This window comes from Neodiprion pinetum, chromosome 1 (assembly GCF_021155775.2).
Source record: "Neodiprion pinetum isolate iyNeoPine1 chromosome 1, iyNeoPine1.2, whole genome shotgun sequence".
In the NCBI taxonomy this organism is placed as follows: domain Eukaryota; kingdom Metazoa; phylum Arthropoda; class Insecta; order Hymenoptera; family Diprionidae; genus Neodiprion; species Neodiprion pinetum.
In genome coordinates this window covers 6,801,580-6,815,669 of record NC_060232.1, presented here as the reverse complement: position 1 = coordinate 6,815,669, position 14,090 = coordinate 6,801,580, and the positions used below count along the sequence as shown (strand labels likewise).

Sequence of the window (14,090 nt, the reverse complement as noted above, 5' to 3'; positions counted from 1 at the left end):
GAATCCCGGAGCATTTCCCGCGGACAGTGATTTTTCACATTTATATAACATCTATGTATACATTATGTAATAAACATATTTATTTTCCGACCCATTCGTATTACATTTGCGGTTCGCTTTTCAACTTTATCCAAGCGTTAAATTGCCCCGCAACAAATGACTTTTATTATTAAACGAAACTGACAAGACGGCGAAGAATTCATATTCAGAATTTAATTATCATTCCTACTTGTAAATCAAATTAGACAAAGATTACGTAGGTATAGCGATCGTTTCTGCTTTGCTAACTCGTTCCAATCACTGCAGCTCGCTTCGAAAAACTTGAACTCGTTTCGGTTCAATTATTATACGATTTTGAGTAATCGCGTTGCGCCCCGATGATCTATAATTTTATCTCAACGAAACGAAGTACGGGAAAAATGTCTAACAAAATAATTTCGAATCCAGAGATGGATTCCATGCGACAGGTTGCGCTCTAGTTTATTCCCCACCACGGCAGCAATTATGAGAGCGGCCTAATTAGAGGGAACGACAAGTGGTAGAAATTTCAGTCAAACGACATAACCCAGAAAAACTTGGTAAACTCCGTCAGGGTCGGCGCCGATTTCTAACGCGATAATTGAGCAGGACTTATCGATGAAGAAAATGAAAATTGTGCTGCGAGAGGTTGAGTGATTGATTGTTTTACTAGTAGATCGGATGCCTAAGGTTGTAAAATTTCAATGTCAACGAATCGGAGTAAGAAGCTAACGAATTTCTTTTCATTTCGCAAAATATATAAATACCCATGATTGTACGAGCAACTGAAGCGATTAATTTTTTATTCCCGACAGTCCATTTGAGTGTAATTTTTCTTTGAAGATTTTAACGCGGTTGTAGATCGCCGTGTTTTCATACCAGGAAGAGTAACCGATATAAATATATACTTATATCAATGTACAGCTGTTTTGTGGCAATAAGCAGACGTCGATGAGGAAATTTTTGCAAATTTATACGTCGGCGTATATCCGTTATACTAGTATCCGTTAATCATCTGGTCAAAAATACACGATTAGGCGGAAGATTTTTGGTTCGGCGATGTTTAAAATCGAGAAATCGTACGGTTTATTTTACCGTGTGTTTATTCGCCCGGTTTTCAATTCAAACAAACTAGTTCACGTCTCGCGTGCGTTGATATACGCTACGCGCCGCAAAAGCTTACTACGAGCTTGCGCGACGCGTGCTTTCTCACGGAATCGTTCAACGTCGCGTCAATAATCGAATATGGAGATGATAAAAATTGCATATTTTCAAGCTCCTCGGCTTCCTTGCCGCGACTTAGTTGGGAAAATTGCACAATTTTCTCTCGTCCATTGCGTGAAACAGCTGACCAACTGACCGCTCGAGTCCTTTATAATGCGCGAGGTTTAACGGTAAACTTGATTCAATGATATGAATTTAAATGGTTAAACAGGTGAATGATGTCACTGCGAGTTACACAGGCACCGAACCATTATTCTGTCCTTGGATCGCGGAAAAAAACACACATATCTACACAAGCTTCTCTCATTCCTGTATAATGTGTTAAAATTTCTTTCGATATATACATCGTATTCATATATATACATATATACCTAGGATAACCGATCCTCGGACTTGGATTTACGTAATCGATGACCAGATGACGCGGCGTGATGCGAACCGTCATTAATTTATCAATTTACATACGTTGTTGTAATATACATGCTGAACGATTCAACCGTAAGCTTTCCATTCATTGTACGTCTCTGTCTTAAAATTCATCACTATCACGATCTATTCTTGTCACTGATGTCTGCTCATTAGTTCCTGGTTTTTGTTTCCAACCATTGCAGCTAGCTCGAAACGATTGTTTTTTTTAAATTCTTTTTAGAACGTCAAAAATAAAAATAATCCGATGAATAAAGCAGCGAAAGAATGTTTTTATACACCGGCTATCCGATTCCCGAATCATCCAGTGACCGCAAAATTTATCATTCTTTCAGGATCGAGCGAGGAAGATCAATTCACTGGTTTGGAATTCGGAATACGTAAGCTTAAATCCATCCGTTTCTCAGTGTGAAAAACAGTACAAGTAGTTTGGCAGTAAGAAACAAAGGCAATAAACAAAGTCGTGTTTCATATTGCAGTGGAAAAGGTTGTGAGAAACGGGGAAATCCGCGGGGAATCATTCGGGAAGGCAAAAGATTGTTCGGTGAAAATTATAGCCGAAGTTAAACGGAGGGCGAATGTATTACGATTCGCACGGTACAGTTTAAACTTTAAGTAAGCTCACTCTGCTCGATAGTTTTGGAACGGAGTGATTTTTTTCACCCCATTTTGATATATATTATACAATACGCGAATACACGCTCTTGCTAATATCGGCGGTCAGATTCTACGGCTCCAAAATACCTTCGACCAAAATGCGGAGCAAATTTTATAGGATTGGTGATAAATTCGTACCCCCGACTCTCAAGCCACGTGCGCCTAATGCGATTGCTCTCTGATTCGAAACCCCTGAATCTGCGTTGTGCGTAATAGGAGAAATTTTGAGTAGAAAAAAGTAAAAGTACAGGGTTCTAAACAATTTTCGTTTCTTATCATAACGGAAGAATATACGGGGATGAGTATAAAATGAAAATGAATAGTTGGCATCGAAGCTGTATAGCTAGAAAATCTAGTACGTATCTGATACTGTATATTTTTTGATCACGTTTACTTGTGTACTAAATTTTCCTGCACGTACAGCTATTTCGTTAATTTAACGTTGACGCAACAGTAAATGGATGTCAGAGCTTTGTTTGATTGAAGAAAATATCTATAGCAATGCGAACAAACAGAGATTCACACGTATCAATGACCAGAAAATTTAGTATCAAAAACTGTAATCACCTTAAAACACGTTTCTCTCTCTCTCTCTCTCTCTCTCTCTTAAATATTCCAAAAGTCATTGAAGAATTATTACAACGCCACCCATTGAACCAGAAATTTTCGGTAACCGAATAAAATTTGAATTTTCTCCTCTCCGCGCGTTTAAAATTTTGAAAAAAACCTCCCTCTACTCACCCTGGATATGCGCAGGGGTTGATGAAGATCGCTGCCACCGTGCATGCGGAATCCCCAAGGGGATCCACCGAGTAGGACAACTTCGCGCGCGCTCATCTCGCACTCCTCCGTATCTTCCGGTCCGCCCCTTAACTCTGGGATGGGGAAGGGCAGCAAGGTGGAGGTGTCGCGTTATTAACCGGAAGTCGCGAAAATTGCGCGTCCTCCTCCTCGCAGCCTGCACCGCACTCCGCAGCGGTTCGCTCCGCACTAACACAAACCTGGCCCCTTCCGCCGGTACGGCGCTACGCCCTCGCTCAAAGCCACGCCAACGCCAATCAGCTGATCCACGCTACACACAGCGATCGGCGCAGCCTCGGGGGGAGAGAGAGAGAGAGAGAGAGAGAGAGAGAGAGAGGGAGAGAGGGGGAGAGAGGGAGAGAGGCTATACTCGTGCCAGATCGCGGCGCCCTCCTCCAGGTGTGTAAGAGAGGTGCGATTTGTGCCGGCGTTTCTTGTGTCATGTGTGGGTGCTACACTTGTCCCCCCCCCCCCCCCTCCCTCTATCCCCCTGCCAGTCCTTTCGCCTCATCATCTTCGAAAACAAATATCGTTTTAATGTATACACGCGTAGAATGCACGATGTGCCGCCGTAGCTGTCAATCCTCCTCCTCCTCCTCCTCCTCCTCCTTCTCTCCCACTCCCCTCCCCCCCCCATTTCCACCGTTCACCCACTCACAATCGGCACACTTTCGGAAAAGTTGAACGTACATGTAATTGTACGCTAAAAGATATGCATGGATGTAAATACCTGCGGCGTATCTGACCGATTAACTTGGATTCTTCGTTATTTTTTTTTGGTAGCGGAGGGAAGGAGGGGATTTTCCGTTTTTGTTTATAAGATTTATTTTTGTACGCTTTCACCTACATCCGGCGCACGTCGCACGTGCTCGCTCAACAGGATTACACCTGTATATTTGTACGATGCTTAGGACGGTACAGAACGATTGGCGGATGAGACGCGAGTAATTATTGTGGTGCTTTTGATCTCAATGCGTTTCATCCTCGATACGGATTTTTTTTTTCAATCATTGTCTCTTATTTTGATCCGTATTATTATTCTGCTTTTGAACCTTTGGCTATAGTCAAATAATTTGAATGTAGGTTGTTTGAATATAGAGTAAAATCACCGACGGTCTAAAGGTTGAAAGTGTTCTGTTACTGCGCATATACACTCCTTATAAAATATATTTTTATTTTTTATCGTAACTGAAATGGAAGGAATATAGTTTAACCAAACAATTTGCCGATTCAATCTTGCAATAATCAGAAAATCTAGTATTGACAACCATAATTGTACTAAATTGTCGATTGTATTATACTAGGCTCGTTTGTAATTCTAAGAATATTTAAACCCTCGTTTCAACGATATCCATTTTATATTAGAATATTTTACAATAATTATAAGTGATGAAATTTCTCGTTCGTCGTTAATATTTGACTGAATAATTTTTTGACGGATTCGACATGCCTGAAATTGATTATTATCGCAGTTATCGTTCGAACTTCCGTTGCGAAATTCGCGTTCACTGACATTTTCACCGCAAATTTACTCCCGAATATTTTTATACCGTTATAAGCTTTAAAGCGCTGCTCTGTATGATCTTCACTTCACTAGCTTTTATTACACCCAGCACTCCGTGCTATTTCACCAGCTCCTACGTAGCGCCACTATTTTTCCACTTCTCTCTCTCTCTCTCGCTCTCTTTCTCTTTCTCTCTCTCTTTCTCCCTCTCTCATTCTCTTTCTTCGTATAAGCTTCTCATTCTTTATCCCTTGCACGAAGGAGTCTGAGAGGGTACGTGTGTGCCTTAAAATAGTGTATCTTCTTCCTTTTTCAGGAACTCGGGGCTGTCCGGTGGGCATATATTCTAGGGCAACGTTATTTCGACTTTAGACTCTGGTTATGTAAGGATTTCAAACTAAACTACAACCGGACAAGGCCGAAACTGCTCGTCAATTTATAACCGCTCTTTAGATTTTAGATCTTAGATTTCCTAATCTCTGATCGTTAACTAAAGTATAATGTTCCAACTATGACCAACTGATAATATCTTATCTCTCAACGCGAATGAAATTCAGATCCCAAAAATGACAAAACTTTAAGCCGATCGATATTTCTGTGCATGTGGAATTATTCGAGGCCAAATTTGCAGAGAAAAAAATCTAATCGATGTTACTTTCCGACATCGTTTGGTCTTCCCTTCTAGCCTCTGTTTCTCCATTTTTCTAAATTCATACTAATTGATTCGTCTCGAGTTTATTTTCGTTGGATCGTCTGTTTAACTCATCTCAAAAATAATTCACACACGTCGTTACGGCTATTGCGCAAAGCTGACTGTCATAACCCGCTGACTTACAGACAGAGAAGTGAGTAGCGGTTTAACAGCGAGACGACAGCTGATCGGAGGGACTCGAGAGTCGGTCAGTGGGGAAACCGGCGACCCGTTAAACGGTTTCGAACGTGATCCTAGACCAACCGTCACTTCGTGACACTTGACGCCTGAGAGAGAGAGGGAGAGAGGGAGAGAGATAGAGATAAATAGACGGATAGTTTATTTGCCCTGGGACAGGTCCCCTCAGTTAGCATAAAGAAAGCTCACAGAAACAGATTACATGCACAAGGATTAAGCGCAATAAAGCTAACAACAAATTAACATGCATCAAAATTCAGGTTCTCAAATGATGAAAAATAATGAAAAATAATTACTAGACAAGGAGATAAAAAATAGATAAAAGTAAATAGAGAGAGAAAGATTTAGGAACTCGATCAGACGCGTTGCCTAAGGTTTCGATGTTGATTTTTCTCTTTCCAGACGCGACCGTCTCGTTAAAGGAGCCGCAAGAATTCCAAGTTCAAATTGTGAATTCTGGAAGGGAAGTCGGGAGAAGAATTCGACGAGGATTTATCGGGTTATTTACAAAAACACGAAGGGATGTAAAAGCGAAGGACCATCGAAGCTATTCTCTTTATCCCGGATCTCGAGATTGGATTATGATCTTGACTCTCGAAACCACTGAAATAAATCTTATCGGTTAACGTGTCTATCGACACATCATCGACGGATGGATACCGGGATCAGAATCGATGATCGTTGTTAACGAAACTACAGTTGTTGTATTTCAGCAAAGGCCAAACATCGATTGGCTTCCGACGGTTTTGGACGGAGTACTGAATTATAGTTACAATACATGTGATAAGGAATGTCGAATACAATTTACGAGAGTGAGAGTGATTGGTTTATGTCAAATCGACGCTGGATTGAACTTGTTACTTCTATGTTGACCAGGGAAAAATGGTGACTGCATGGTTCCAGTCGTGAGAAACTTTTTTAACTAAGAAATGCACGATTCGTTGAAATAAACGCAAAACTGTGAGTTTCGGTTTTTGGACGAAAATGAAAAAATTGAATTCGAGACAATTTTTTCGCACTATCTAGTTACATCATTTCTAAGATGCGTTTAAGTAGAAGAAAAATTCTATGATTTCAATGTCCGATCTACTCATTTGATAAACTCATCGAACTTGCATCGTATTAACTTTTCCCAACACGATCAGGAATGTTTCACCGAATTGCACTTACAATTAATCGACTTGAACGGTTTCATCGGCGTTAAAATTTATCGATCTATTCGCAGACTCCCTCGTATAAAGGTTAAAAGTAACGTGTACTTAGCCGTTAAGGTGACGGGAACACATCCCGGATTGAGAAAGTCACTGACGATCCGTCACAGGCATTGCATCACAATGTATAGCGAACATTTACAATATATACCTGAATGCAAAATGTATGAATCTGTGAGATGCTTTTATAGCGACTTGTTATCGAAACAAATATAACATACCGAGAGAAAAGCTCTTGCCGGAAATTGGATCGTTGGAGTAACATTTTCTTTTCATTATACCTCAAGAATCGACGCGTACGACGAATGGAAAAGTCTGGTGGGATCAGCGTCGCAATATGCGAGATACTTTACGGGGCTTCGAAATATCGAGATAAAAAGGAAAATTGGGAAAGTTTATACGTAGATTAATGCATGGGGTGTCTGTGATTAGGGTTGGAATGACGTTGACGCAGAGGGTATAATACAAAGTTTTTCGTCAAATATCAATTGAACTCGGCAGCCGTCACAGCAAAATGAGTTAAATTCCTACGTCTCCATAAATATGGATTATATTTTTTTTTAGGTGACAGAAGGGGGTGAATTTCGGCGAACCTAAATCTAGGGGAAGCTTGAATTCCAACGAATCCGACGAACCGAGTTTTGTTTCAGAGATGTTCTCCAAAAAAATGACAACGATTGGTTGAATTTCATTACCTGCTACCCTTTTCCTGGTTTCCCAAATTCCTCTGCAGATGGAGTCACCTTAGTTTCCAATCGCGCCGCGCACATGATTGACTTCGGCTTGAATTAGCCACCCGGAAGTGAACGTGAGGAGGATTTCTAATCGGTATTCAATGGGCGGCCCTCCCCCAAAACCGAAGATATTTATCCCGTGTTTGATAAGTGACGTTTTTCACCGTGTAATATTGAGCCACCATTTTCCGCGCGCATGCGACTTCGCGACGAGGGAAATGCAGTGTGATCTGATGCGATTTTCCGCAACGTTCCAGCCGCGATCCTCCGATACCTGCGAAGGGTGGCGCAGCCCCCAATTTATCCGGAAGCTCGAGCTTTTACACTTGTTGTATGCGACGGTGGAACTTTTATCGACTGCCGCGCAACCCTATCGATCGCTTAGCCAACCGTGGTAAAGTCCTGGCTTTGTGCTTTTCGTCGACAAGGTATCTGCTTTTGGTTACGCGTGGCCTAAGTTTTCCTCAACGGGTATTGAAGAGTTTTTTTTTTTTTTTCTATTCATAGAACTCGAAAAGATTCAACGCGCTCAACATTCGAATGTTGTTCAATTATTCGGTAGAACTTTGAATTTTTTTTTTTCTTTTGTTCATCGCTTTGGAATCAATTTTACCAACGGGGAAGAGAGAATTTTTAATCGGGTAATTACGATAAATTCGATTATGGGAGAGAGAAACGTGTGGATGGTATTTTTTTTTTTTTTTTTAATCCTCTTATTACATATTTCTGCGAAAAAACTCGGTTACATGTGTAAAATAGCGTGTTGATTCGGGTATTAAGATTGAATTATTATAAGATCCCGTATATTCCTATTGAATAATGGTAATAATGCAATTAGTATGTCTAACTTAGTAACTAAACGCGATTATCGTTTGAATACTAATATCTAACTTACGAAATACCGATATTATAAGATTATGGAAAGTATCGTGAAACGTGTTATAATTATAAAATTAAGGCACTGCGGTGAAAACCAAGTATAAAAGATAGACTACGTTACTTACTAACTTAAACATTCCGATTTCATTTGAAGATTTGAAAACGTCATCAATCAATCAGGGGGCTCAAAAATCTGAACCCAGGCCAGCGAGGAAAGGAATGAGAATAAAATAGTCTTCGCTACTATTCGTGGTACAGATTTTTGAGCCTTGTAAACAACGAGTATCGATACTGCATCTGTGTTCGGTAGTTTGTTGTCAATTTGTTTTAGCAAACAAGGATAAAGTGGAGTCTGCGAAACTGATGGTAGAATTTTGGAAAATACAAGTATGCATCGATCGAAATAAATTTGATGTACAATCTACGTTTGACAGTTGCAGGATTGAAATACCCGTACTTATTAATATAATATGCATGTATAACAGTTAAGAGGTAACATAGGTAATTAATATGCAACTTGTAACAACAAACAATCGTTGCCATAGATTAAACAAACTACGGCATAAAATCGAAAGACAATATATTTATACTGTCGGTAATAACTCGTAGAAAAAGGGGAAAATTTTGGCGATGAACATTGATGCCAGTTGATTGATTAACAAATTGTCAGGCAATTGGATTCGATCATTTTGAACCGTAATTTTTTCGGTTTTGCGTTTTAGCCTTTATAGTCAATTTTTTTTTTCTGAGTAACAAATAACTTCAACCGTAACTTACACATGTAATAAAAAGTAATCAAACCGTAATAACATTTCGTTACAATGTGAGAGAACGATGAAAATATGGTACAAAGTTTTCCAATATAAAAATACGTGGCAGCCAAATTGTGTCAACAGTGATTTGAACCGAAATGTAACGTATTGCGCGTCAGCTGTTTGTAAGAAAAATTTTGAACACATGTCAGGCAGATGAAATTGAAGAGTTGAAGAAATTTTGTTACATTTGTTTGTTTGTTTATTTTTTTTCAATTTTGGAGTCTCTAGTTTCGAAGACGTTGTGGCCCATGTTTGTTTTCATCTCCAGCTTTCACATGTTAACAGGTTTACATAAAGTGAACTAGAAACGTAATATTTTGAAACGTGCGAGATAAATAACGGTGATAATTTTTGAAACAAGAAACTTAAATTTGAAGTGTCAAACATATAAAGAAAACTTAATGATTAAAGAGATATCGAACAAGTATGTATAACAACCGGATGAAACATTGAAAAATCAAAGAAACCAAAACAGTAACATACATTATTGTTAGAACGAATAACTTCAACCGTACCTATAAAGTCAACTTCTTTTATAACCATCTAAGAATAATTCAATGAAAAATCTTTATAATAACATGCGTTTAGTATACGTGCGTAACAATTCAACGGAGTTGCATAACGTAAACTGCATAGAAGTTTTAAAATGGGTCAAAAACTTAATCATCGTTTCGTACATTAAATCAACAAGTCGTATAACTTTTCAGTGGGTATATTTTACGGCATCGTGAATATACGAATCCATGTAAGCCAGTAGATAAAAATTTTGATGCTCGGTTGGAAACCTGTGAGCGTAATTAGAGTCGATTCAACTAATTGACAGTTGGTGCATAATGAGAATTTTTCTTTCCGAAAATATGCAGCAGCTAATATTTGAGTCGAAGAATAATGTTCTGAACAGAAGACGGTAGAAATAATTGAATATACAGATCTTGAAAGCAGAAATTTTGAGGTCTCGATATTTTTTATGTTAGAGGTAAATTTTTAAGATCAAAACTGTGGAAAGAGATTGTTAACAAGAACAGTAATTTGATTAAACTTAACGTCAACGTGAATCGTTAAAATTTTATAAAGAATATAACTGAAAAATAACATGCAGAAAGTAATGTTATAAATCAACTTTTCAATAATAACGCGGCAACAGATGTTCAACGATAAAAACTTAACACAAGTTAATCGCGGGGATGATTTTTCTTCAAAACGGTAAAACTGTGAAAAATCTCTCCAAAACAATTACAATTTTGAAACTTAAAGGGAACAACCGAACGATGAATTTGAATGAGCGATTTTACCGTAAATGTTTAACGTTTTAACAATGACAATAAAAATATATTGTTAAAAAAAAAAAAAAACTCCCTCGGAACATGCAAACGTCACGTTAACAAATTAACAACAAACTGCGTTATAAATTGACTCAATGTCGGAGAAAATCTAATAAAGTGTAAGTAACAGCAGTTAACTTTGAAAACGAGAAAGCGAAAGCGATGAGAAATCAGATAGAGATCTGACAGCCCAGAAATTTTTTCTATAAAATTAACAAATTTTCAGATAATCCATTCGAAACAGCAATCCAAAATTACAGGATGATTTAACACCAACGTTTCACCGAATACTTTCCGTAATACTACGCTAACCTAACTTTTTACGAATTATCCCTAGCTATTTAAGTATTATTTATTTATTTTTTTTCTTTCTTTTTTTTTCACCTTTTTCATTCACTCTTTTATATCCTAGTTAAGTGTAGCACGCGTCAAACTAGTGATCTATCTCATACCCGTGAAGCGAATACATACCCTATTACTAGATTAAATTCAACTGCAAGAATACTCCGTTAGATAAAAAGAGTTGATATTAACGATTGGAAAACTGTTGATTCTATTCGAAAGAAGCTTGAATTATTCGAATTGATATTATTGATTAACACTCAAGCGAGGATTGAAACTATCCTAGACGAATGCAACCTGGGTAAATAAAGAAAATAAACTATTCTAAAAATAAAAATTGACCTACATTATAATCGGTAAATGAGAAACACACAAAGGCTATACGTAAATCTTCAATACACGCGAAAAAAACTTTGTCCTAATGCTAACCTATCCTACGCCTAATCAAATGAAAATATGATAAAATTAACCTAACCCCCGTCGTTTCCAGAAGTTTTCGGTACTTTTCATTTTATTTTTCCGTTTTTTTTTTTCCTTCAAATTTTTCACCGGGGTACTCATCCTCTTATTGTCATTGCGTCAGTGCAAATGAACATGAAATATAAACTAGTAGTTAAATAAAAAATACGACGATGAGGAATACTTGACGAGGTCGAAAAGCTCGCTGATCCGATATACCGAACTGAATGAAAAGAATGAAAAGAATAATTTGAAAAGAAATTTTCGACAAGGCATGGATTCGTATCCAGGAAGGGGTAAAAAAAAAAAAAATTAAAAATTGCCTGCTCACTGCCAGCAGTGAGAAACTTCTTGAATTTTGATAATTTTGCTTTTGTTAGAAGAATAAAACTGGAATAACGAACATTGAAATGATATCGGCTCAACGAGCTTCGACGCGTAGTCGAAGTGCAAAATAATATAAACGAAATCAGAAAAAACAAGCTATCTTACAGATGCAAGAAGAGTATACTGATAACGAAAAGTAAAACTAAATAAAACGGAAAATAAAAAATAAATGATAATGGTTACAAATAAATAAAATATAATAATAATAATCAACCAAAACAGGTGCGTTATAAAAATTATAATCGTCAACTCTTTGAATCGGACATTATTTTTGATCGTTCAAAAAGCGTTTAATTATAATAGATTATACAGCGTGCGTTGTCGGAAACCTTATACAGAAAATTTCGCCAAATCACGTGTCTCCGTGTAATTTAATTTCCTTTTGAAAAAAACATCTGCCCAACAGAGTAAACTTGTGATATTATTCACGCAATGTCAAACCATCGCTGAGAATTCCAGCAATGCTTGTGTATCGGCTGTACACTGTAAATCATCTATTGCGGTTTGTTGTGAAGGTGTTATTTGAAAATGAAAACGTGAAGCGAAGATTGGATTTCGCGCGATTTCGTGAAATTAACCTTTCTTAACATATTTCAAAGAACGCACGCACTGGGTAACAAAATTCTAAACAACTACATAACAATGTTTTTTGTTAAAATCGACGTATAGAAATTTAACAGTCAATTTTTAATAACCGAAATTTGCTTCTCGAACCGGATTATGTACAAACGGACAATTTTTATGCGTTTTAATGAAATATAAAAAAAATTTTCAACCGGTACGTAACGTCAAACCGCCTAAAACGGTTTGAACGCCATCGTAAATTTATCTTTCGATGCGTTTCTTTGTCGGTGTGTATTTTTGTTTACTTTTTCCCCTTCCAGTTCCCCTTTCTCTTGCTGTCTATTCCTTTTCTTTTTTTTTTTTTTTGTGTTTTTCCAATTTTTTACTCATGTATTTTTATTTCAAATAAAATAACCAAAAAAGTCGAAAAGAAACCAAGTGAAACCATAAAATCAAACTGAAGAAAAATTCCATCTGTAAAACTGTCACAATGTTCGTTGAATTTCGAAAATTTAATTCAGCAAAATGATCATTGAGCGCGAACGAATCGAATTGAATTGAATTGAGTTCTGAACTTTGCGACGGTGTTTCAGGTGTCTAAAAATTGAACAAGCTAAACAACGAAAGTGAAATTGCGAAAAAAAAAAAAACAAAAACGATAATCGAAACGAATGAAATAATAATATAACGGTAAAAGAAAGTTGTTAAAATAAATAATAAACCTAAGAGTATGATGAAATAAAGCTAACTTATGACGTATACACTAAACAGCCGTGTGAATTTCAAGCCAGTCTCAGATCTCAATGGTAATGTAAGTGAAAAAAAAAAGGTAAAATGAAAGAAATAGTTATAATACAATTATGACAATGAACCCTGTATGATCGTCGGTGAAATTTGACAATTGTGCCGAATCATTGGGAAATTCTCGTTGTCCAAATATGTCTGAACTATTCCAGTTGTTCAAATGTACTTAAGATGTCCGTAAAACAATAATAATAATAATAATAAGGTATTTTACGTCGGCTGTGCTATTAATTATGCTACAAATAATACGATATATATAAGCGTTATACAACTACATGTATTAAAGTATTGAAACAAAAGATATTACTTTTTTTTTTGTTGTTGTTGTTGTTGCGTGTTGATTTCTCAGCTCTGTGGTTAGATCATGTTTGATTGTTCCACGACGATGCCTCGATGTTGCCCTCGAAGAGAAGAAAGCTCCCTCGGTGAATAAAAATGCCCAAGTGATTGGCTTCGATATATAATTCGAAGTTTAAACTCTCCTGTGAACCTGCGTTCATCCATCCTATATGATCTATCAAATTGTTAATTATCAAATGATCAGCGGTTCATCCGCCTCGATCAGCCTTCGTGAAGAACGTTGCGTTTCTTTGGATTTGGTTTGATTATTCGCGTTGATTTAATGGAGATTTCTCGGATATGTCTTGCTGTGTAAAATCGGCGATTTTAGCTGCTGATGTTTTTTCCCTGGTTTTTCGTGCGTCTAGTTTCTCCCTCCACGTTTCAATTGCGTGCCCAGATGAATGAATTTGACTCTCAGTTTTCCTCTTCCTTTCTATTCCGTATAATTTTATCACCCATTCAAGTGATTTGCCTTAATTTGTTGAGGTTGCGAAAGACCGCGAATATCGTCAATACGCGTCAGCTTGAATGCAGATGATAAATTTTTTCGTCGGAAAGTAGTTTCGGATTTTTAACAGTATTCAGAAATTATTGAACCTCGTGTGTATTCTTACCTGCATTCGTAAAACTAATCAATGAAAGTAAATCGTTTTGCCGGTCGAACTGTTCTGTGATATTGCATTTCAGTGATCGGATTTTTCGGGTCAAATGG

At 37.4% G+C, this 14,090-nt stretch overlaps 1 protein-coding gene across 1 annotated transcript in view; it reads right to left on the bottom strand.

Moving 5' to 3' along the window:
- The window catches only part of LOC124220994 (Cbl-associated protein), an 88,606-nt gene extending 85,281 nt beyond the window's left edge, over window positions 1–3,325 (bottom strand). Inside the window, exon 1 of the mRNA XM_069138217.1 lies at window positions 3,067–3,325. Coding sequence (XP_068994318.1) covers window positions 3,067–3,162 — 96 coding nt within the window. The 5' untranslated portion in view covers window positions 3,163–3,325. The remainder of the gene's footprint in view (window positions 1–3,066) is intronic.
- Window positions 3,326–14,090: the final 10,765 nt, after the last annotated feature.